Source organism: Aphelocoma coerulescens, chromosome 4, assembly GCF_041296385.1.
Source record: "Aphelocoma coerulescens isolate FSJ_1873_10779 chromosome 4, UR_Acoe_1.0, whole genome shotgun sequence".
Taxonomy (NCBI): Eukaryota; Metazoa; Chordata; class Aves; order Passeriformes; family Corvidae; genus Aphelocoma; species Aphelocoma coerulescens.
This window is the reverse complement of record NC_091017.1, coordinates 78,903,890-78,927,004: the sequence shown is the minus strand read 5'-3', so window position 1 is coordinate 78,927,004 and position 23,115 is coordinate 78,903,890. Positions and strand designations below refer to the sequence as shown.

At 58.7% G+C, this 23,115-nt stretch overlaps 2 protein-coding genes across 2 annotated transcripts in view; both read left to right on the top strand.

Moving 5' to 3' along the window:
* LOC138110157 (rab11 family-interacting protein 5-like) overlaps positions 1-23,115 on the top strand; it is a 128,636-nt gene that overhangs the window by 15,605 nt on the left and 89,916 nt on the right. The window contains exon 3 of the mRNA XM_069014879.1: positions 159-882. Within this exon, the coding sequence (XP_068870980.1) occupies positions 159-882 (724 nt within the window). The remainder of the gene's footprint in view (positions 1-158; positions 883-23,115) is intronic.
* Positions 9,958-22,365, top strand: LOC138110130 (AT-rich interactive domain-containing protein 1A-like). Its single transcript, XM_069014851.1, has 3 exons — positions 9,958-12,669; positions 17,272-17,455; positions 18,291-22,365. Exons 1-3 carry the CDS (start codon positions 10,049-10,051, stop codon positions 18,498-18,500), a joined length of 3,015 nt encoding a protein of 1,004 aa, XP_068870952.1. The 5' UTR covers positions 9,958-10,048; the 3' UTR covers positions 18,501-22,365.

The following is a 23,115-nucleotide window of genomic DNA, read 5'->3' as shown; positions in this document are numbered from 1 at the left end:
TATGGCTGCACAGCTGTGAGCTGTGCTTTGCATTTCCAAGAACTTAATCCCATGGAGCCCAGGAGGGAGAAGGCCGGGGTGATTTCCCAGATCTGTTCAGGTGGAAGATAACGATGCTGTGCCTGTGGCCTGACCTGTTCTGTGTTTGCTCCCCCCAGTGAAGGACCTCCTGCCCTCCCCGAAGCTGACCCACAAGAGAGCGTTCAGCGACGACGTGTCCCAGGTCAGCCCGGTGCTGGAGCCCAAAGCCACGCAGAGCCCGAAGCCAAAGAACGACGCCGTGTCCCGCTCGTCCCTGTGCATCAACGGCAGCCACGTGTACGGGGACGAGCCGGCCCCGAGGAGCCCCGCAGGCCTCTCCACCAGCTCTGCCCCCCTGCCCGTGCCCGGCGGCCCCCGCAGGCAGGACGAGGCTTTCGGCTTCACCCCCCTGCACCCCAACCCCCAGGAGGTGCCCTGGGGGCTGGGCAGCCTGGAGAGGGCCCAGCAGAGGGACGAGCCCAGGTTCATCCCGTCCCCTCCCAGCCTGGCCCTGCAGGAAGAGCTCAAGGTGTCCACCAAGGCCGTGACCCTCAGCAATCACCTGGGCAGGGCCAGGATGGAGGAGAGCAGTCGCCTGGAGAGCAAACCCACCCAGGCTGCGGCTCCCCTGGGCTTCTCCGCGGAGCCAGCCAAGGACAGGCCGCCCGAGGACACCAGGAAAGAGGACAAGAAAGCCAAGGGAGGCTTCTTCCACCATGGGGGCACCCGGAGCGACGTGGAAGGCAAAGGCCAGGGGGACAGAGGGACCCCCGTCCACGCCTCGGCTGCGGGGGATGAGAGGAGTAAGAGCAGCGGCTGGTTTGGGTCCAAGGAGCCCAAAGAGTCCCCTCAGAAACCCAGGTCAGTGGAAGGGGGTGTGGAGGTCCAGGCTGGTGATTCCTGCCCCAAATTCCCGTCTCCAGCAGATCTGCTGGCCAGAGCTCCCGGACGCTCCTGGGCCTCGGTGCTCAGGCAAGGTCAGAGCAGGAAAAATGTTTCCTTGCTCTTAAATGTCACAAAGGGAAGGGGATTTTCCTGCATCCTCCCCTGGCTTCTGCCAGAAACCACCGCTGCTGGGTGTGGGATGTGTTTTCCACTCGGGGAAGGGAGGGATCTCTTCCATGGAGAAGTTTCCCTCTGCAGAGGTGGGGCTCAGTGTGGTCACACCAAGCGGTTCTGTGGCCTCAAAAGGCAGATTTTTTATCCTTTAATGAGCTAAAAAAGCTTCTCTGGCAGTCAGGCTGGGATGTGGGATATTGGGATGTGGGATATCAGGATGTGTAATCACGTTATTTTTATGAGCCCCACCTTCTTCTGTAGGGTCTGCTCAGGATGTAGCACTTTGATAACGTGAGGTATCATTAATATTCCCAAAGTAATCCCAACCCTGCTCTTTCCTGTTGCCATCCCAGCCAGCCTTCCCTTCTCCCAGTTACGAATCTCTAACTGTTCTTGCTTTGTGTGGTGATTCATCCCTCCGGATCCTCAGGTTTTGTGGTGTTTGTGCTGTTCCTGTGAGGAATTTATCACCCGTGTCCACCCCTGGAGCCCCTGGAGCTGAGCTGGCAGTCCAGAGGTCGAGGCTGTTGTCAGTGAGAGGCAGGAAATGGGGTTAAAACCAGCCAGGGAAAACAACCAGCACTCGAGAGTGAGCACTGGCTCAGTCTGCAGCGTTGGTTTATTAGAGGGGTTTTCTGATCTGGGCTGACTTTAACCTAATTTCTTAAGCAGAAGGATTTGAGTTCAGTCTGAGCCTCCTTTCATGAGGAGGGCACTCCTGGTTTATTCCATGTATGCAGGTTCCCACATTTTTAAAGGGATGAGCACATCCCTCAGCCTGGCTCCAGAACCAGCCCCAGCATTGCTCCTTCCCATTGGGAGGTGTCGTGCTCGTGGTGGCCTTGAGGCTGCACAGGCAGAGCTGGGGACACTGGGACAGGCAGGAGCTGCTCCCCTGGCTCAGGAATATCAGGAATACCCCATCCCACAGGCCCCGAGCTCTGTCCCACAAAGTCCATCCCTGGGAAGGGAAAGCTGGGATGGGAAGGAGCAGGCAGGATGTGGGAGCTCTGTCCTGCTGCAGCAGCAGGAGAGACAAGGGTGAGGTCTGGGGACTGCTGTGGTGCATCCCCATGGACGGGTCTGGCATTCCCTGTCCCTGGCAGTGCCCAAGGCCAGGCTGGACGGGGCTTGGAGCACCCTGGGATGGTGGGAGGCGTCCCTGCCATGGCAGGGGTGCAGTGGGATGATGCTTCAGGTCCCTCCAACCCAAGGCATCCTGTGATTCTGTGGTTCCCAGGAGACTCAGACCCCAGGCAGGGGTTTGGTGTCTCAGCTCAGTGCAAGATTTGTGATGAGCCTGAAGGACTCTGGTCTCTGCATCCTGTCCTTGAGGAAGGACAGAGTATTCCCACTCATGATCGTTCTTTTAATTTTTCTTTCTAATTTTGGGATAATAAACCTGCTGGTTAAGGCCTAGAATGAAAAATCAAGGCTTAAGCATCCTGCTGTATCCAGGCAGTGACTCCACAAGTGCCTGAGGCAACCAGGGAAGCACTGTGGGGATGGGCTGGGCTGGGCTGGGCTGGGCTGGGCTGGGCTGGGCTGGGATGGGATGGGATGGGATGGGATGGGATGGGATGGGATGGGATGGGGAGGAGCTGCCCTCAGCATCTCCCTCTAAAGCCTTTTCCTTGGGAAATGGGTGAGAAACCAGCAGGTTTTCCCCTCTTGGCAGTTCTGGGAAGGAGGCAGGGAGGGCCGTGCCTGCCCAGATCCTCTGCTGGACACTGATTTCAAGGCAGGGATGTCTGATCCATCTGGAATTCAGTTCCTGTCCATCCAGCCCAGTGGATAATCACCAGGAGTGCCCCTGAACACTGCTGGTTTCTAACAGCTCCCTGCTTTCCTGGACTCATCCCCAGCATTGCTCCTTTCCCAGAGGGTTTCCACTCCGCAGGTTTTTTTAAATCCACCTCAGTGCTCACAGTTTAATCTCAAGCTCAGTCGGAGCCGAGCTTTGCTTGGACTCACTTTGCTGAGGGCTCCTTGTGAGGAGAGACTGGGATGAGCTGTGTGGCAGCAGCTCCTCTGGCCTGGATTTTCTCTCCCAAAAATAGGAATGGCTTCAAAGCAGCACGGGCTGGAGGGAAGGAATTCACAGAAGCCCCTTTTGGGGTGTTGAGAAACATCCGAGTGGGTCTTAAGTGCAGTTTGCAACTGAGAATGGAAAATAATGAGCTTAAACTGGAGCAGAGAGGACTGAAAGCAGGAGTTGGGAGAAGTGTCTGATGGAGGAGGGGGAAATGCTGGAGCTGCCTGGCTGGGAAGGGATTTCTCCCTCCCAGTGACCAGGGTTTGGCACTGGGACAATTGCAAACCTTTGGGGAGCACTACAAGAAGCATTTGGGGACTGAGTCTGAGCCCTTCCCATCATCACGGGGACCGGCTTCATCTCTGCCCTGGTTTTCCCGGTGCTTCAGTTTTCCTGGCCATTCATTATGACATCATTACTCATTTTAATTATACAGAACTGACTTCTCTGATTTTATTTTGCTTCCTTGCGCTGAACGACCTCGTGGGCCAAGCTGGTGATTCAGGTCAAAACTCTGGAAGAGCTTTTTAGTTCTTGGCGGCTTCAAACTGCCAGAGGGCAGGGTCAGATGGGATACTGGGAAGGAATTCCTGGCTGGGAAGGTGGCGAGGCCCTCCAATGGAATTCCCAGAGAAGCTGTGGTTGCTCCTGGATCCCTGGAAGTGTCCAAGGCCAGGCTGAACATTGGGGCTTGGAGCAACCTGGGACAGTGGGAGGTGTCCCTGGGCATGGCAGGATGGGCTTTAAGGTCCCTTCCCACCCAAACCATTCCAGATTCTCTGATCTCTGGGGGATCTCTGATGTCCCTCTGCAGCTGAGGAGCTGTTCAGTACCAGTGTCACGTGTGGAACTGGAGATGGGTTAACCCTTGCTCTGGAGAGACCTGAGCAGTTTTAAGTCCTGGTTTATTTGCAGAAAGAACCTTTTCCCTCCTGCTCTCCTGACTCTGGAAACTTCAGCTTTGTGGCTCCTGCCAGCAGCACCTTCTCAGCTTTTTGCCCACCTTGGATAGGCCACGTTTAACCCAGAGCTGAACATGGTGAGAAAGCATCAAAATCAGTCACTGTGCAAGACCAAACCCTCAGCCTGTGATTAGTTAACAGGTCTGTAATTAGAAGGATGGTTTGAGTTCGCCTGCAGCAAAGCCCAGCCTGGCACAGCTCATCTTTACCCACTTGCTCTGCCAAACACACCCTTCCCAAAATAAGGAGCTGCTGCCTTTGGGCTGGGTTTAACCACAGCTTTGTAAAAAGGGTTTTGTTCTGTGCCGGGTGGGTTTTGCTGAGCCATCAGTGTGGGAGCTGGCTCTGCAAACCTGTCCGTGCTCACTGGGGAGAGAACTGGGCATTTCTGCCTTCAGCCCTTACTCACACCCACTTTTCCCGGATTCTTCTCAGGGAAGCAGGTCCCAAAGGCTCTGCTCTTCATCCCTGGCTTTGCTAATCCCTGCGAGCTCCAGGCTTTGATCCTGGATGGGATGGGAGCAGTAGGAAGGTGGTGTTTGCTCTTTGGAGGCTGAATAAAAGCCTGGTTGTGGTTTGTTGTTTTGAGGTCAGGTGGTTGAGGGTTGTATGCAAGGAAGAAGCTCAGCAGGTTTATTTGAGGCAAAGCCTGGGGCTAAAATAATCCTTTAAATGTTCCCAGGGTTTCCTCCAATGTTATCAGAGCTCTGCAGCTCCTGGTTCCTGTGGAGAATCCTGATGATAAAATGGGGCTGCATCTTAGGCCTGGCAACAGGAGGAAAGGGAAATTGTGCTCTGTCCTGTAAAAACAGGGGCATCAGTTCCATTCTCGGGTTCAAGCCCCTTCCCAGGGTCCATAGCCTTGTGTCCAGCAGTGTGGCCAAATATTGACTCAGTTCCTCCCTGCTCCTCACGTGCTCCCAAAGAGTGCCTTTCCTGAATGCTGGCAATGGCAGGAAGGTTTGGAATGGCTGGAGCAGTCCTTGGCCGGGCTGGCAGCAGTGGGATGGAGCGTGGATGTTGTGGCAGCCCCTCCAAAGCCAGCAGGACTTCCAGAGCAGAGCCTGGGAAGCTGCAGGGTTTGAGGAAGAGGGAGATGAAGGCCTTGACGTGAAACCAGGGCGCTGTGGATAACAGGGATGCTGTGGATGAATCCATGGGAGCCATCAGCATCCCACCTCTGGCTCAGGGATTGTATCCAGGTGAGTGCAGTGCTGCCCACCTGCCTTGGACCAGCTCTGGGCACAGAGTGGGATCTGTGTGAGGAGCCTGCAGGGCTGGAAAAGGGCTCTTTGTGCTGCTGAGCCTGCGCTTCCCAGGGAGGGACACGAGGATGGGGAGCTGGATCCAGAGCTGGCACCAGCTCAGCCCTGGTGAGGCCAATGTGCTTTGGCACCGCCCAGGTAACGCCCAGCCCCGCTCCCGCTCCTAAAAGTGGGACTTGGGGGTTGAAGTTTGCATCTTCCTGGGTTCCTACTGCCCAGATTTCTGCTATTTTTTTAAATTCACGTGGTTTTGAGGGCAAATGTCTAAAGGAGGAATTGTTCATTTTAGGGATGATGGACAGGTGAGGCCCAAGAGAAGAGGAAAGTGGTTATTGCACAGATAATTATTACAGATCGTTTATAGATTATTACAGGTGATTTATTATAGGGAAATCCAGTCCTTCCACCTCTGGAATTCCTATTTGAAATATATTCCTTGGCTCCTTCCCGCTGGTGCTCCCACCCTGTACAAAAATGTCCTGGGCTGCCGTTCCCATCTCTTCCCAACCCCTTCCTGCACAATTCCTGCTGTGCCAGCCCTGCTCATGCCAGTGGGAGGAAATTCCTGATCCCTGCTGCTGCAGGATGCTCCAGCACCTCGATCCTGCTGGTTTCCCACCCAGGTGAGCCCTGTCCGTGGGCAGATGGGGCCAAAAGCAGGTTGGGAGTGGCAGCGCACGGCACATCCCTGGATCCAGCCCTCCTGGGAGGAATTTTCCACTTGAGCTCAGCACAGCTCTTCCCCTCAGCACATCAGGGCTGGATTCATCCCTGCCCTTCCCAAACTCCTGCTTCTCCAGCGCATGTGCTGTTTTCTGCTGGTGGTGCAGAGTCCCCCAGCCTCCTGCTGCCGGGCTGCGACTGCAGAGCTCTGCCCTCAGCCTGAAACCCAGGCTGGGATCCGTGGGGAGAAATCTCCCTGCATTGAACAAGCTGTTTCCAATAGACTTTTTCCATCAGGGGGTTGCTCAGCAATATTTTATTTCCTTTTTTTTTTTTTTATTTTTTTATTGCTGCGAGGCTCAAAGGCGTCTGTGAAGTGCTGCCAAACAAATAAATGAGGGCAGGGAGGTACCCGCGATTTATTTTGGCTGGCGGAGCCATGTGCTGGGAATGGGAGGGGAAGGAGGAGAGGAGGAGGAGGAGGAGGAGGGTGAGTCAGCGTTTCAGTGCTGCAAAGAGCTGCTTCCATCAGGCTGCTGCAAGCTGAGGTTTCCCTCTAGAGGAATCCGCCGTGCTCCGCTCCTGCTCTCACTGAGCACTTCCAGCGTCCTCCCTCAGGGAGAACAGAGTGGGAAATGGGGCTCCTTGGGGGCAGAGCAAGGCTCCTGCCAGCGCCAGGCTGGTGGCCAAAGCAGGGATGTTTGTCCCAAGGAATGGGGTCGAACGGTGACGCTGCAATTTGAAATCCCAGTGGAAAGCCACAGATTCTCAAACGGCCTCAGGGTATTCCTGGGGAGGCTCAGGTTGGATGTTGGGACAATTCCTTCCTGGAAAGGTTTGTCCACCACTGGCACAGCTGCCCAGGGCAGGGGTGGAGTCCCCATCCTTGGAGGGGTTTCAAAGCCCTGTGGATGTGGCACCTGGGGACATGGTCAGTGGTGGCCTGGACAGTGCTGGGGATGGTTGGAGTTGGTGATCTTGGAGGGCTTTTCCAACCTAACATTCCATGATTTTTCTGCCCGGAGTTTGCAGCCAACAAACCCCTGAACAAACCCCAGTGGGGCCCAGCAGGAATGGGGTTGAGAAACAGAAAGGAAATTTCCACAGTGGAGTTGAAGGAGGAGAAGCAAAATCTGACAAAACAAGATGGATTCAAGTTCTGTCTTTATATCTTCAGCCAACACCAGCAGGTCCAGCACCCCAGGACTCCCATCAGGACTTTACAAGGGCTGGGGGGACAGGACACAGGGAATGGCTTCCCACTGTCAGAGGGCAGGGATGGATGGGATATTGGAAAGGAGTTGTTCCCCGGGAGGGTGGCCAGGCCCTGGATCCCTGGGAGTGTCCAAGGCCAGGCTGGACACTGGGGCTTGGAGCAGCCTGGGACAGTGGGGTGGGACTGGGATGGGCTTTAAGGTCCCTCCCAACCCAAACCATCCCATGAGGACTTGGGGAATGAAGACAGGATCATCTTGGGTGGGTTTGAGGAGGCCTTGAAGCTGTTCCTGCAGCAGTGCAGGTGGGGATTGGTGCAATTTGGGATGCCCAGGCAAGGGGCTGCCCTGGCATCAGCCACCCCTGAGGAGGGAACTTCACCCACTCAGCTCCTGGCAGCTGGGACGGTCGTTAGCAGCCAAGGCTCGTTAGGAGCCTGCAGCTGATTAATGCTCTGCAGCCATTTAGAGCTGGAGCCCGGCAGAGCTGGATCAGCCCTGGATGCTCTTACTCAGCACTGAGGGATGTTCGGGCAGAACACAAGGGATGGATCTCGGTCTGCACCAAATCCTGGAAGCAGTGCCAGCAGGACAAGCAGAGGTGGGGCTGGGGCGTGTGCCCCTCACAGGCACCCCGAGATCGTGGTGGTTGGACCTTGCCACCTTCCCTTGCCACCTTCCCTTTCCAGGTGGCAAGGAAAATTTGCCATGTTTTGCCCTGTTAAAATCTCTGCGGATGTTGTGAACTCACCCAGCTGAGTGGTCACATACTGAGCAGCTGTTCCCTTAAATTCGAGGGGGATTAGGGAAAAAGGTCCAACCCTGTGCTGATCTCCAGGCCGGGAATGCCGGGAGAGGTTTTCCTCTAAGCACAGAGTGGCTGCCAGGCTGGAGTGGTTTGTGCCTCGGGGTCCATCAGCTCCTCCCATAACTTCTGGAGACTTTCTGTGCTCACCCAGAGCTCACACCCCTGTGGGGAGCGCTCCTGGCTGTTCCTCCCTGGTGCGAGCAGGAGAGGACGCGGAGCAGGGCCGGGCTGTGCGGGGCCCGGGATGGGCACGGCCACCACTGCTGCTCTGACAGCAGGAGAGGGCACCCACGAGCCGTGCGTGCCCGGAGGGAGCTGCAGGTTTGCGTGGGGATGAAGGGGCTGAGGCTTTGTGTTGTCCCTGAGTTGCCAGTTCCCTTCGGCAGTGTCTGGGTGTGGCCCGTGGGTGCTGGAGCGGAGCCAGTTGCGCTCGGCCGCTCACCGGGAGTGTTCCCTGCCCACAAACTGGGATGGGGGACTTTGGTGGCACTGATGGCTTCCATGGGCACCTTTCCAAGGAGCTGCTCAGAGGAGGGTGCGGGAAAGGGCTGTGGAGCTGCCAGGAGTGGGAGCAGGGGGTCCCCGTGGTGGGGGCATCACTCCTGGGCCGAGGTGCTGCCAGCCCAGCGCCCTCCCTGCTTTGTGACCGACCAACTCCACCATCACCAGCATCAGCTTTTGCCTGAAGATGGCATTTTGTGCTTTAAAATGCGTCTGAGGCGTTTGGTGTATCCTCAATAACATGGAAATAGTTGTCCAAGCAACTTCGTGATCCTGCAGCGCTGCCAAGCCCTCCTGAAATCCGGGGGTATAGCCCCAGGGACATTGGCAAAGCAATTAATGTATTCCTTCCTCTTAAACCTTGGTGTGCCCAGAGCTGGCTGATCCATGCCCATGTTTCTCCCCAGCCAAGAGGGGAACTCTCTGGAGCTCGGCAGTCATGGCCGGCGCAGGAGGCAGCAATCTCACGGGATCTGTAATGGGGCAGGGCCAGGTGCCCCTGTCCTGGGGATGGGATTGCTCCTCCCAAGGGTGAGTCAAGGGGATGGGCTCAGGAGGAGGGAGCGTGGCAGTCGGAGCACCAGGTGGACACGGGGTGTCCACACCACACCCCCCTTTGTGATGTGAGAACCTCTGAGCCTGGTGAGCCTCCTCAGGGGGGTGACTCCACATTGCTGGAGTTGTTCCCAAAGGAAGATGAATGAAATCCCAAAGCAAGGTCCCTCAGTCCCGCTTGAACAGGCAGCAGGGAGCTGCCAGCCTCACTTGGGCTGAGATTCTGAATTCCACATGTGCTGAGTCCCTTCCATGGGGTTTCAGGCATCTCGGGATCTGAGGTCGGAGGTGATGTGACAAGGGGCATGTGGGAGGCGGGGCAGTGTCCAGAGTGGGGACAGGGCCCTGTCCTGGCCTCGTGCTCCTTCCTGCTCAGCCTCGCTCAGCCCTGCTCCCCTCCCTCCTGTGCAAGCGGGAGCTCCAGTGTGCTCCCATGGTAATGCTGGCAAACCAGTGAGGAGGCACTGGGCTAAACTGGGGAAGACTCCTCTGTGCTTTGACTGGTTCAAGTAACCCTGATCCAAGAGCCTGGGCAGCTCCTCGTGCTCACCTGCCCTGGGTGCCACCAGCACCGGGACAAACACTGAGTGAGTCCTTGGGCTGCAGGAGTGGGGAAACCTCTCTGGCTGCCAGGCTTGCTGAGGCAGAGAGGGGACCGTGCAGGACTGTCCTGGGAGCAGGGCTGCCCCTTGCTGTGTGTTATGCATGCCCTTTCCACACCCTGACTCCATAATCATTGCTCTGCCTAACGAGCCAGGCATGGGTTTGGTCATTGCTGCTTGGAGCGAGCGTTTGCGGTGTGTGTGGTGTGTGCTGACAGCTCTGTCACAGCATTAACCAGGAGGACTGTTCTGTCTTCCCTCCACAGCCTGGAAGTGTCTCCTCAGGTAGAAACCAGCTCAGATGCTCCTTCTCATTGTGCTCTCTGCTCCCCTGCCCCGTGCCCTGCCGCCCTCCCCGCTGGCATGCCGAGCTCTAACCTCCCTCCCACTCCCGGAGACAGCCAGGCCGGATGCTTGTCCCCCACCAACCCATTCCTCAACTCCCTGCAGAGCAATCCCTTCTTTGAGGAGCTCCTCGCTGACCAGGTACTAAATTCTCCTTCACCTACTCACTTTCTCTCTAGTTTCCCGCCTGGGCCGCATGCTGCAGCAGAGGTCGCTGGGAGCTTTTATTCCTCTGAGGATTGCAGTCCCTGTGCCGCCCCAAGGCAGACAGACCCCGAGAGGGAGTCTCCAGCCCAAAGCGTTGGTGTCCCCGTGCCAGAAACCACTCCCCCAGCACCGGGAGAGCTCCCTCCTGCCGACACCGACCCCGCCGTCCCCCCGCCGCCCTCGGAGTGGGACGATACCTTCGATGCCTTTGCCACCAGCAGGCTCAAACCAGAGCGGAAGAAGGAGAACTTCTTTGCCTCGGTGGCAGCAGAGGGCATGGCTTTCATCGACGACCCTGACAGAGCCAGCCCGACAGAGAGATCGGCCGAGCCACCCTGCCAGAAGGGCTCCAAAGTGTTGGAAGAGGCTGAGTCACCCCTCGGCGCTGAAATCCCTGCAGCTCTCCGCTCTTGGACAAATTTCTCCAGTTTAGACGTGGGGGCCAACCTGGTGAGCACCACCCAGGAGGCCACGGTGATAGAGGATGTGCTGAGCCCTGTGTCCGCAGGGTCCATGGCGAGGAGGAGGAAGAGCAGCACGCCCATGGTCTGGGCAGCTGCGTTTGCCTCGGGCAACCCCGGGGACAAAGAGGCGTCAACAGCACTGACCACTGAAAATAGCACTAGGGAAGAAGGGGACAGTGGTGAGGAGGAGTCCTCCAGTGCAGGGACAAACGGCTGGATGACCATAGCCACGGAGACCGCTCCCAACCCCTCCGAGAGCACCCCGAGCGCAGCCAAGGAGCGCGCAGCTCCCGAGGGCGCCTTTGGCCCGCGGCCGCCCTTCCTGGGCGAGGGCACCTTTGAAGCCCAGAGCCTGTCCCGCGCTGCCGCCTGTGTGTTACCCAGGACCTCCTTCCCCCCTGAGCTGGCCCCCGAGGCCCTGCCTGGCAGCACCGTGGCGGCCGTGCCCCCGCGGGTGCTCGGGGACGTGGCAGCACGAAGGTTCCCCGAGCCGGGCGCGGAGCCCAGGGGCGGCCAGGAGGGCGCCTTCGACATCCGGAGCTCGGTGTTCCGGCTCCAGGCCAGCATGCGGCTCGAGGCCAGCGATGGCCTCCTGAAGCTCAGCTCTGACATCCGCGAGAGGCACGTGGTGCTGTCCCCGTGGGCAGGGCCCCAGGGCCACCAGGAGCCAGTGCCCGGCCCGGCGGTGCCACCACCCAAACCCCCCAGGTGGTTCGCAGCCGCTGGCGCTGGTGGGGACGCCGAGGAGGGGGAGTCTGGTGACCCCCAGCGAAAGAAACAGGAGCGATGGGAAGACTCAGAGGGCCCAAGAGCAGAGATGGAATTGCAGAGGAGCCATGGGAGCAGCGAGCCCTCCAGGCCAGCGCCTCCCAGCCTGCCCACCCCAGGAGCAGACGCCGCTGAAGCCGGGAGCGAGTTCCCAGCGTCCAAGGGTGCTGGAGCTGCCGCTGTGGACTCAGCAGCTCGTTTGGAGACAGGAGCCGGCGAGCTGGGGACAGGGGACACCTCTGTGGGGGAGCACCCGTCAGAGAGGAACAAGACAGATGTGGCCGAGGAGTTCGAGGCTTGCACATCCAAGTTCTCCCTGGAGGGACTGGAGCAGTCGGGTGCTGAGGGGAGCTGGAGCCAGCCCCGCACATCCCCTCAGACACAGGGGGCCACAGACAGTGCCAAGTGGGAGGCGGCCTCCAGGCAGGAGCTGTTCCCTGAGGAGCTCAGTATGTCAGGACTAAACCCACCTTCCAAGCTAGACCTGGGCCAGCCGGAAATGTTCTGGACGGCTCTGGAAGAGCAGGAGGCAGCTGGGCATCCAAACCCGCAATCCCAAAGGTCAGAGCGTGGGGAGAGTCCATCCCGGCCAGAGCCGGCGTGGAAGGATGGTGAGGGGCAAGCAGGAGAGCAGCCCGAGCCCTGTGCCCCTCCCGAGGAGGCAGAGCAGGGCAGGGCCCGCGCCAGCGAGGGGCCCGAGGGGCACTCGGCACAGAGCAGGATAGACTTCAAGAAAGCCGATTTCTGGAAGCCAGACAGGGCAGAGGAGAGGCACACGCAGGGAGCTTCAGCCCTGAGAAATCCCTTTACCCTGGCCCTGAGCCCCAACTCCCCGAGCAATCCCTTCGTGGAGCAGCCCCCGGCCCCGCTCCCTGTGCAGGCTGTGCTGCCCGGGAAGCTTGAGCGGGCCGACTTCAGCTTCTGCGGCCCGCAGGAGGAAGCCCCCGGGCACGGCTTGCAGCCCACTAACGCTCCCGGCCGGCCTCCCCCCCCGCATGCCAGCCAGCCCCTGGCCTTCTCCACCCCTTTCCTCGTGGCTGCCGCTAACCCCGAGCCGTGTGGCCCCGTCCCCGCCAGCCGCCGCGCCGCCGCCCGGCCCTGCCCGTGCCCGCAGCCCGGGGACGCACAAGCTTCAGCGCTCCTGGTTCTGCCCAGGGAGACACGGCCGGCTGAGATCCCCTTTTGCCAGCAGACGACCAGGTGAGCACTGCGGGGAAGGCGAAGGGTGTGTGTGGGGGTGTGTGTGTGCGGGAGAGCAGAGCCCGGCCCCCTGCTCGTAGCAGGGCGTGGTGAGAGGGCTGCACCCGGCTGGGCTCGCTCCAAGGAGGCTGCTGCTCCTCTTCCCTCACCTTCCCCTGGTCCCGGAGAGCCCAGCCCGAGCTGCTGGGAGCCTTGGCTCTCTGGGATCCTGGGGGAATGGCCACTGGTGTCCGGTGTTTTCCCTGGCCGGGGCAAAGGGTTCGATGCACCACAACCTGCCCCAGCTGGAAATTCAGAGCAGCAGAACTGCACCCACATTGCACTCAGTGCTGATTTTGGCTCCATCATCTCCCCTGTGCATGCAGAACAAATGCCTTTTCCGTGGCTGCCAGGAGAGCTGCTGGCTGTTCCTGCTCTCCAGAGTTCCTCATGGCATGTGCACAGCTGCTGCTGCCCCTGCCCTTGCCATCCATTCAGCTTTGGCTGCTTTCCTTGCCCATTGGGTACTGAAACCCTCCTTCTCTCCATAGCTAAAAAAAGAGGGTTTTTTCACCGGGCAAAATGCCCTTCTCCCCTCCCTCCTGCCGAGATGCCCACTGGTGATGAAGCAAGTGGGATTTAGCCTTGAGGATGATGGGAATGGGAAGGGTGGAAAGAAGGGGCTGTTCCTCCTCGCAGGTGAATTGTGGGTCTGTACAAATGCCCTGAAGCAAAGCTGGTGAGTTCAGGGCATGGAGTCCTGCTCTGTGTCCTTCAGTTCATCTCGTTTTCCTGGTACTCCTTCTCCTGGTCTGCCTGCCCAAGGACCAAGCTCTCCCAGGGGTTTACCAAGCTCTAGCAGGGATTTATCAGCCTCACTGATCACAAGGCAAATGGAGCTTCCTGGGGCACTGGAATGGTAAAATCCCACCTGGCCCAAGAGCAAGATTGGTCGTGGCCCTGGTGAGAGGAGGGGAGGGAGGATGGGGCCAGCAGAACTTGCTGAGCTCCAGCCCTTGCACAAGGGGATCCCTCCTTGGGATGGGCATGGGGTGCAAAATGGCCTCGGCAGCAAAGACCAGCATCTGTCTGGGTCTGTCAGGTATTTTTTCCTCTTATTTAGGCCAGATCCTCCAATAATTTTTAATTGGATTATTCATCCCCCAGCAGATAACCTTGTTCAAAATTTGCAGAGATGCTGCACAGAAACCTCCTGAATTTTGTTGTGTTTCATGGAAAGAGAAGTGTCCTGCATCCCAAAGGGATCACTGAGGCAGGGAGGGAAGCTCAGGACTCTCTAGGTCAGTAGTGCCTGCTCATGGTCATCCCCAGCCTGTGCATCCCTCCAGGCCTGGCTGGCTCCTGGGATGGGATGGGCTCGGATCCAAGAGCTGGGTGTGATATCAGTGATAGACAGCCAGGAGGTCCTGGGACTTCCCTGCTCGGGCTCCTCCAGCACATTTGGGATACTTGCTGTGACTGAAGAACCTCTGAAGAGCTCCTGAGGCCTCTGGGGAAGGCTCCAAGGCTCTGAACTGCTTTATAGGATTGGGGAGATGTGATAACTGTCCCAGGGTGAGGGAGGAAAGCTGGAAGGGACCTTTTCCCAATCCTCGTGGTGATGCTTCCCTTCCCAGGATCATCTCCTGCTGGGGTAGCCAGAGGCACATAGATGAAGGAAAGATGGTAGGAACAAGGTGGAAGGAAAAGGAATGACTTCAGACTTGGAATGGGCATTGAGTCCTGGCTGGGACAAAGTGTCTGCAGGTGAAGGAGAGCTGGTACCTGGTGTGAGACGGTGGGAATTTGGGGTCAGGAGGTTCAGTGCCTCCTCAGGAGAGCTGGAAAGCGGGAGTGGGGTCCCATGGCCCCTTCCCAAGTGGCCAGAGGGCTCTTTGGTCTTCTTGTGTGGCTGCTGGGGCAAGGGAGCATCAGCTGCAAGTCCCAGGTGTGCGGAGGGTCCTTTGCTGCTCCCGGGGACAGGGCTGGGAAGGTGTCACATCCCCGGGACAGGAGGGGCCCCAAGGACAGCCTGGGAGCGTGCCCTGGGGGCTCCACTGCCTGGAGCTCCTGCCCATCCCTGGGACGTGGGGCTGGCCCAGCACCCCGTGGCACCTGCAGGTGACAGGACTGGGGATGTCACAGGTGCCGAGGTGGTGGCACAGGCTGCACCTCCCTCGTCTCAGGAGTGCAGAGAATCACTGTATTGTGAAAATGAGGGGTCAGGTTAAGTCACCTCATCTTGGTGATCCTCGTGGAGCCCCTGAACTCAGAGTGTTGGTTGGCACACCCAGGGGCAGACTGGCAGAGCTGATCCCAAGCTCAGCCGTTCCCGTTCCTCCTACAGACCCTTTCTCCATGGAGAGCTGGCCCTCGGGTGCTGTGTGGGACTCCAGGCACAGCAGCTTGGTCACGGGAGAGGGATTCCCTTGGGTTTGTCCTCTGCTGTCTGGTTCTCGGTGAGGAGCATTTTACTGGGGTGACAAAGGCTTCATTTGGGACTTGCTGAGGGAAATGCACCCCATTTTCCCTGTGCTCTGCAGTGACCTTGGGAGCGTCACTGAAAGCTGGGACAGGGCAAGGCTGGCTCAGAGAGGGGGACATGGCTGGGCCAGTGTCACCCTGAGATGTTCCACCTTGGCCTTAAGCTCCATCATAACTCAGATCCACTTGGGCTGCAGTGCTGGGTCAGGAGCCTTTGAGCAGCTGATTCCACGCTCGAGCTCATGTTCATGGGTCAGGAGTGGAAACCGGTCCAGCTTCTCGGCAGATCCACCAGGATTCCAGGCCTGGCTGTGAAGGTCCCCTGGAAGGAGCTGGTGCCACCATCCCAGGACAAACACAGGTGGAGGAATGTCTCCAGCTCTTGGATCCTTCCAGAGACAAACGGAGGAGGTAGAGCCCTGCTGTGCTCAGCCAAGCCCTGCACGCACCACCCGCAGTGGGACAAGGATTTATTCTCAGAAGTACCTTCAGGCCACGGGGCCGGCAGCAGCGTGTGACCACACTGGGGTGGAGATATCCCCCTGCTTTCAGACACATCCAAGCATTCCCACTGGCTTCCCGGGGACGTTCCCAGCCACGCTCAGGTTGTAGCCTCTGCGCTGGCTGGGGGGATGCAGGAGGTGACCGTGACATTTGGGGCTCAGGCCTGGCTGTGATGAGCAGCCCTGGTGGCTCCCCCAGCCTCTCCTCACTCCTGTCCCACGGTGTCCTGGTGGTTGTAGCTCCTGGTTAGGTTTAGTCCCAGTGGGCAGCGCTGGAGCCTCGTGTGCAGAACAGCAACTCCTCCAGCCCTGGCACTGTCAGTGACTCCCTCTTAGCTCTGTGGGATCCCTCTCCATCCTTTCCAGCTGCCCAGGACTCCTGGGCTTTGTCCATATGCTTGGGCAGCTCTGCCAAGGGGTCAGAGGATCACAGAATCCTGAGCTGGGAGGGACCCACAGGGTCATCCAGTCCAGTCCTGGCCCTGCACAGACCTTCCAACAATCCCAGCCTGGGCACCCCTGGCAGCGCTGCCCAAACGCTCCTGGAGCTCTGGCAGCCTCGGGGCCGTGCCCATTCCCTGGGGAGCCTGGGCAGTGCCAGCACCCTCTGGGGGAAGAACCTTTCCCTGATATCCAAACTGACCCTGCCCTGACACAGCTCCAGCCCTTCCCTGGGTCCTGTCCCTGGCCACCTGAGGGAAGAGATCAGAGCTGTCCCTGTGCTGCCCCTTGGGAGGAGCTGATCCTTTGGCTTGTTGGAGCAGGTTGGTGGCTGCCAGTGCTGTCCCCTCCCAGCACGTGGACAGCAGGAGGCATCATCGTGGTTGAAGAGGATTTCCACATCCTTGGTATGTCCCAATCCCATCAGCATGGACGAGGAACAAGGACACAGCTCCGCTGGGACACACAGCTGATGGGGTTGTCACCCTTGAGAGGCTTTGCAGAGCTCCCAGGTGGAGGTTTGGATGTTTCCATCCCGAGGATGGTGCACAGCTGTGCCTGCTCCTTGCAGGGAGGGAGCATCAGGTCACTTCTCTTTCCATCATGCTGAGAAGGAACTGGACTTTGTCCAAGCCCAGAAAGAACCTTTTGGGTGAAGAGTGAGGCAAAAATAAATGAAAATGAACTTCCCCCTTAACTGACTGCTCACCCTCCTTTTGGCCTTGTGGAGGGGGACAAATTCTGTGGTGACATCCAACTCTTGGGATGGAGCACCAATGGTGACCCCAGACTCTAATTTGGGAGTTCCTGGGCAGCAAAAAGCTGCTCTGGGCAGTGGATGCAGCAGCCTCTGATCACACTGGAACTGGGTTTGAGCTCCCCAGCTTCTCCAGCTCCTGGCAGCCGGGAGTTGCGACCCACAGCTTTCCCAGTGAGGATGGGCAGTGCAGGTGTGGGCAGGGCGTGTCAGTATCTCAGCCCAAGGTATGTCCTGGGGCTCTGTGTCTCCTGTCTGGGTGGGAGCAGCTCCGTGGGCTCTGCCCTGCCCTGCTGCTCTCGTGGGAGGAGGAGAGCTGTGGGCAGCACGGACACTGGGGTTCAGCTGGGCTCAGGCTCCTGAGCAGGGGCCATCCCTGTTCGATCCAAGGGAGAGGCAGCAGTGGGGGTGTTGACTGTCCCACCTTGTTCCCCGCAGCCCCCACCCTGTGAAGCCCCTCAGCGCTGGGCAGGAGGGCTCCAGCGAGAGGAAGCAGCAGCACAGGCCCAGCCTGGGCTCGGCGCTGAGCAATGGCCTGGAGAGGCTGAAGACGGTGACCACGAGCAGCGTCCAGCCCGTGGCCCCGGCCTCCCACCCCGACAAAACCGACCCCAAGTTAAAGGTAGGAGCCTGCCCCGAGTGAGGCTGTGCCAAACCCGCTCCGGGGGCTTTGCCCGTCAGGGGCAGGAGCTGCTGTGGGGAGGCAGAGTGGGATCCTGTGGGCTGTGTGGGGATCCGGGACCCTGCTTGCTCTGCCTCCCTTCTGCCATGGATCCGTGGTCTCTGCACCTCCTCACCCATCGTCTTCCCACTGCCTGCTTTGGTTTGGGGTTTGATTGTGCAGCGTGTGAGTGAATCCCTGCTTGTAGAAACATGGAATGGGTTGGGAAGCACCTTAAATCCCATCCAGTGCCACCCCTGCCATGGGCAGGGACACCTCCCACTGTCCCAGGGTGCTCCAAGCCCCAATGTCCAACCTGGCCTGCCCAAGACCTGACAGGTGGAGGGTGGAGCTGCCTGACTGATGCTCTGAAGGGTTCCTGGTCCTGCAGAGGGAAGGTCCTTCCTGGAGCTTTGCTGGCCTGGATGTACTCCAAACACGGCCGTGCTGAGGCCAGCAAAGCACCTGTGACGCCTCTGAAGACACGGAGTGTTCAGAGGGTGACTCCTCCGTTCCTTTGTCCACTCCCACTCCACTTGCCTCCCCAACTTCACATGGAAAATGCTGCTGGGGTTCACCTGAGTGAAGGACAAGCACAACCCTGCTGGTCTCAGAAGCCCTGTGGGTGCTGCAGGGAGTTCAGCTGGTGCTTTATGAGCACACCAGGTCCCTGTGGGTCAGACAGACAGACAGACACACGGAGTAGCGGTGCTCTGGCTGTCGCTGCAGCCTGCAAACGTTACCGGGGCAGAGGTTTTGATTCCAGTGCCTGAGTGTCCCCCTTGGTTCCCACCAGGACCCCGCCCTGCAGGATCAGTCAGCCAAGTATTACCACCTGACCCACGACGAGCTGATCCAGCTGCTGCTGCAGAAGGAGGGGGAGCTGAGCAAGAAGGAGGAGCACATCCACGAACTGGAGAACTACATCGACCAGCTGCTGGTGCGCATCATGGAGCAGTCCCCCACGCTGCTGCAGATCCCGCTGGGGCGGGGCCAGGCCCCATGACCCTGCCCAGAGCAGCAGCACCCAGCAGAGCTCTGCTCCAGCGACCGCTGCCAACACCCCGCACCCCCTCCTCTCCCCAGAGGGCTCCAGTGGCTTCTACTCCCAGTTTAGCCGGGTTATCTGCTCCTTCCCAGCCCAAGCTTCCCCCAGCTCGGCTCCAGGGAGCTGTAGGGTGACGGGCTGCCAGCACCCTATGGGGAGGAGCAGAGCCCTCCACACGAGGCAGGCGCCTCCTTAGGTCCCCGTTGCTGTGACCAAGTGCCACCCCTGGGCACTCCTCCTGCCAGAGCTTTAAGTGACCCGTGGACATCTGAGAGCTGGAAACCATCTCCCTGTGACTTCATCTGCTGCTGCTGCTCCTCTGCCCACGCTCTTCCTCCTCTCTCCCTGAGGTCGTGTCCCCTGGCTGGTGGATGGTGTTGGACTGGGGGGTGATGCTGGGGACGCTCAGACCCGGTGAGGCTCCCCCAGCGCGTTCCTGACCCGAGCCTGTGGGACGCCTCTTCCCCTCTGGCCCCAGTTACCCCCAGTGAAGGGTGAAGAGCCAGCTCCAGTTTGTGCCGCTTCCTGGCTGGGGGAGATGCTCCACAAAGGGACAGCGCCGGAGTCCGAGGGCCTGGCGTGGTGTCAGAGCCGGGCTGGGCCACGCTGGCTCCGTCACAGCCGGGGTGACGCTGCCTGGGTCCCTCACGGCTGGACTGGGAATGTGGGAAAGGGAATATGGGATCGTGCCCCTGGAGTGCTGCAGGAGGGGCTGGTGTGCCCCGGAGGGACCGAGGAGCGCGGATTGAATCCACAGCTGAACTTCCCAGGAACGGCTGCCCGTGGCTGCCCCACCCTGGCTCTGCTCGTCTGTCCCAGCACAGCAGGAAAACACCCCTGGAGTGAGACTCGGGAGGTCTGACCCCTCTGCAGGGCCCCTGCAGGGTCAGGCACCCCAAACACTCCTGGCACAGCTCCACTGCCAGTGCCCAGCCTGCTCCCCCAGGATTGCATCCCCACGCCGGGGTCACCTCCCCACGCCGGGGTCACCTCCCCACGCCGGGGTCACCTCCCCACGTGTCATCGGCTCTCCGGGGCTTGGGCCCAGCCTCAGGGGCCGTGGGGCAGCTCTGCCCACTGCTGACCCCTGAGTGACCACCCGAAGGGCTCCCATTTACCTGGCTGAACGATCGATTTGGAGGTACTGTGGAAGGGGATGGGAAGGATGTTGTTCCCTCCCTCATCCTGGCAGGATTTTGGCTGGAGAAGGTGCCTGTGCAGGCAGAGGGGCAGTTGGATTTCAACATGAAAGGCATCTTCTCCCTCTTCTCCGTCTCCCAAAGTTACAGGTTCTTTTAAATCTTCCCTGCTCTTCTCTTTGCTTGCTTCAGTACAGACCATGACTTTGAAGAATGGTGCCTTTTGCCAGAGGCCAGTAGCAGTTTCCTACCCCAGAAAGGCTCTGAAATCCAGCTCTCAGTCCCACACAACCTGCCCGGGGCAGGTCTCTCCTGTTTTCCTGCTCATCCCGAGAAAAGTGAGTTAATTGTTACCCCCAGGCAGCAAAGCCTCCCCACACCTGTGCAGGTGCCTGGGTCCTTGCAGGTGTTGTGCACCGGGAGAAGCGGAGGCAGAGAGATCAGGAGCTGACACGGCAGGGAAGGGCAGGCTCAGTATTCCAGGACAAAACACAGCTGGATACGGACAGTGTGGGGTCAGGAGAGAAGGAGCCTTGGTCCTGTCTGACCCTTGGACCCTGCATGAGGAGGAAAACCCCAGCCATGACTTCCCCCTCCTTCCTGCCTCTCCCCTCATGGGAAACACCTGGGGGTCTGCACTGCTCCAGCTGCTCCCCCTGTGCTTCTGTTCCTCCTCCCTGTGCTTGTGGGGTGGGATGGGGGTGTCCAAGGGAAGGTGTTTCTCCCATTTCAGAAAGTGCCAGGAGCCTCTCTCTGCCTGTAGGATCAGATCCTGTGTCCTGGGAGCCCGAGTCCCTCTGGGTGTCACCTGTGTCCCTGTGAGTGGAGGCAGCCAGGGAGGAGCTGTGGGCAGTGGGAATGCAGCCCTGGGAAAGCAGCACGGCACGGGAATGAGGGCTGGGAGCAGGGACAAGGAGTTCCTCAGGAGGGCATTAAGGGGGGCAGGTGCAGAGCCAACATCTCCCCAAGAGCCAGGGCCCCTCTCTGGCTCCCCACTCCATGAAAACATCCTGTTCCTGGCCCCCTGCCCCAGCAGGGAGGGGTGTCAGTGCTCCCCACACAAGTGCCAATGTTTATGTGGATCCATGGCACCTCCTTCCCACCTCGCCCTCCTCTTCCCTCATGTCTCACCGCCTCCCTCAGCCCCCTCTGCCTTACTCAGCTCTGCCTTTTTTCGCTCCAAAGCCTGAATGTTTTGCACTTGAATATAAAAAGTTACTCTCAGAGCTCAGCAGGTTGTACCAGGTGTGCAGCCCTGCCAGCAATAGGTGCTTCCATGTCTCCTGTGTCCAGCAATATCTGTTCCCCCGTCTCCTGCCTTTCCAGCAATACTTGCTCCTTCCATCTCCTTCCTTTCCAGCAATACCTGCTCCTTCCATCTCCTGCTTTTCCAGAGAATATCTGTTCCCCCATCTCCTGCCTTTCCAGCAATACCTGTTCCCTCATTTCCAGCCTTTCAAGCAATACCTGCTCCTTCCATCTCCTGCCTTGCCAGCAATATCCATTCTGTTCCCTCATCTCCTGCCTTTCCAGCAGTACCTGTTCTGTTCCATCTCCTGTTTCCAGCAGTACCTGCCCCTCCCATCTCCAGGAGCCGAGGTGGGCACAGCACAGGTCCCTTGGCACTGGAGCTGAGCTGGGGCTGCACAAGACTCGAGCAGTGGTGGATGTTCCATGTCTGCCCTCGAGTGCCCAGCAGTCCAGAGGGACCTCGTCGTGTTAGGAAGAGGTGTCTTACAGATGCTCCTGTCTCTGTTCTCTGTTTCCCCACCCCGCTGTCCTGAAAATTCAGGGTTTCCCCCCCACCACACAGCTTTTGTTCTGTGCATGAGAGCAGCAGCTCGGCTGCACAGCAGCGCTGCAGTGGGGTCTGCAGTGTTGCTGTTAAACCTCCACGTTCCCCAGGGAATGGCTTTGAGGACCTAAATGCTTTCTCAGAGAGGGAGGGGATGAGGAAGAGAATTGGGGAAATGTTCTCAAGTTGCCCATCTGGAATTTGTCTCTGTGTTTAGTGACTGAATCTCCCTGTTTAGGGATTTTCTGGGGATTGCAGCGGCAGGAGCAGTGTTCCTGCTCCATGTTCCTGGCTGTGCTCCGAGCTCTGTCCCTCTCTGCTGAGCCCAGCACACCCCAAGGGTTTTCTGGGTCAGCAGCAGCTTCTCCCTGTTCTGTTTTAAGCACAGCCATAACAATTCCCTGTGGTTTTGCCTTCCTCCTGGAGTTTGTTTTTCCACGCTCGAGCTGTTCCTCGAGGCTGCAGCAGGGTGCTGTGCTCTGCCTTTGCTGTCAGCCCACAGCTGGGTTTCTTGCTTCTCCAGAACTTCTGCCAATGATTTCTTTTCCCCTTGCCTGGTCCTCCTGGCCACACGTGGGCCAGAAGAGCCACCAAGGTTTATCCTCAAACTGGAACAAACCTGAAGGGATGTGAGTTCTCCAGTGTGACGTAGGCTCAGCCTTGTCTGGGAAGGAACCACCGTGTTTGGGGTTAAAAACCTGGAAAAACATCCCCAAGTGGGAGAAGTGTTGGGGATTTTGGAGTTGTTGGTTTCCCTGTTCTTCACGTCCGCAGGAAGTGGGTTCTGTGTGTCTCATGTTTTAAGAGTTGCAACTAATGTTTATAAAGAGCTTGTTATTTACGTTTTAAGCACTTTAAAAAAAAATAAAAGTTGTTCAAGCTGTTCCTAGACACTTCTGATTCACTGACAACAGCGTCTGTGCTGACGGCGCCTGGACACCGAGTGACATTTCTGTTTGTTTGCTGCAGGAGGAGGAGGAGGATGAGGAGGGTGTCAAACTCCTCCAGCAGCTTTTCCACCTGCCCCAACAGTCCCCGAGTGCTGTGCTGTGGGAATGCTGCAGGAACCTCGTGTTCCTCCCCAAATGCTGCTGCTGCTGCCGCAGGTGTGGGGCACGCGAGGGCGTCAGGATTCTCTCCGGTTTCTGGTGTGTGTCTTGTGTTGTGTCCCGAGCATCCACGGAGTGGGGCTGGGATTGGAGCGAGCTGGAGCCACGCTGGGCCAGGGGAGGCTCAGGGTGGACATTGGGACAATTCCTTCCTGGAAAGGGCTGTCCAGGCCTGGCACAGCTGCCCAGGGCAGGGGTGGAGTCCCCATCGCTGGAGGGATTTAAAGCCCTGTGGATGTGGCACTTGGGGACATGGGACAGGGGTGGACGGTTGGGCTGCCTGGGCTCAGAGGGATTTTCCAAGCTGAACAAGTCCATGATTCTGTCGGCCTGCAGCTCCCTGCTGCTCACCGGCCCAGCGGGAGGGTCGGGGTTGGTGCTGCATTCCTGAGGATTTGTGGAGAACCCACAGCTGAGAGACTCCAGTGCAGCTGGGAGGAGAGGGAAAGGGAAGGAAAGGAGAAAAGAAAGGGGAAAGGAAGGCTGGCTCCCTCCTGCTGTGCCACAGGCACAGGGTCCAGCCCCGGGGT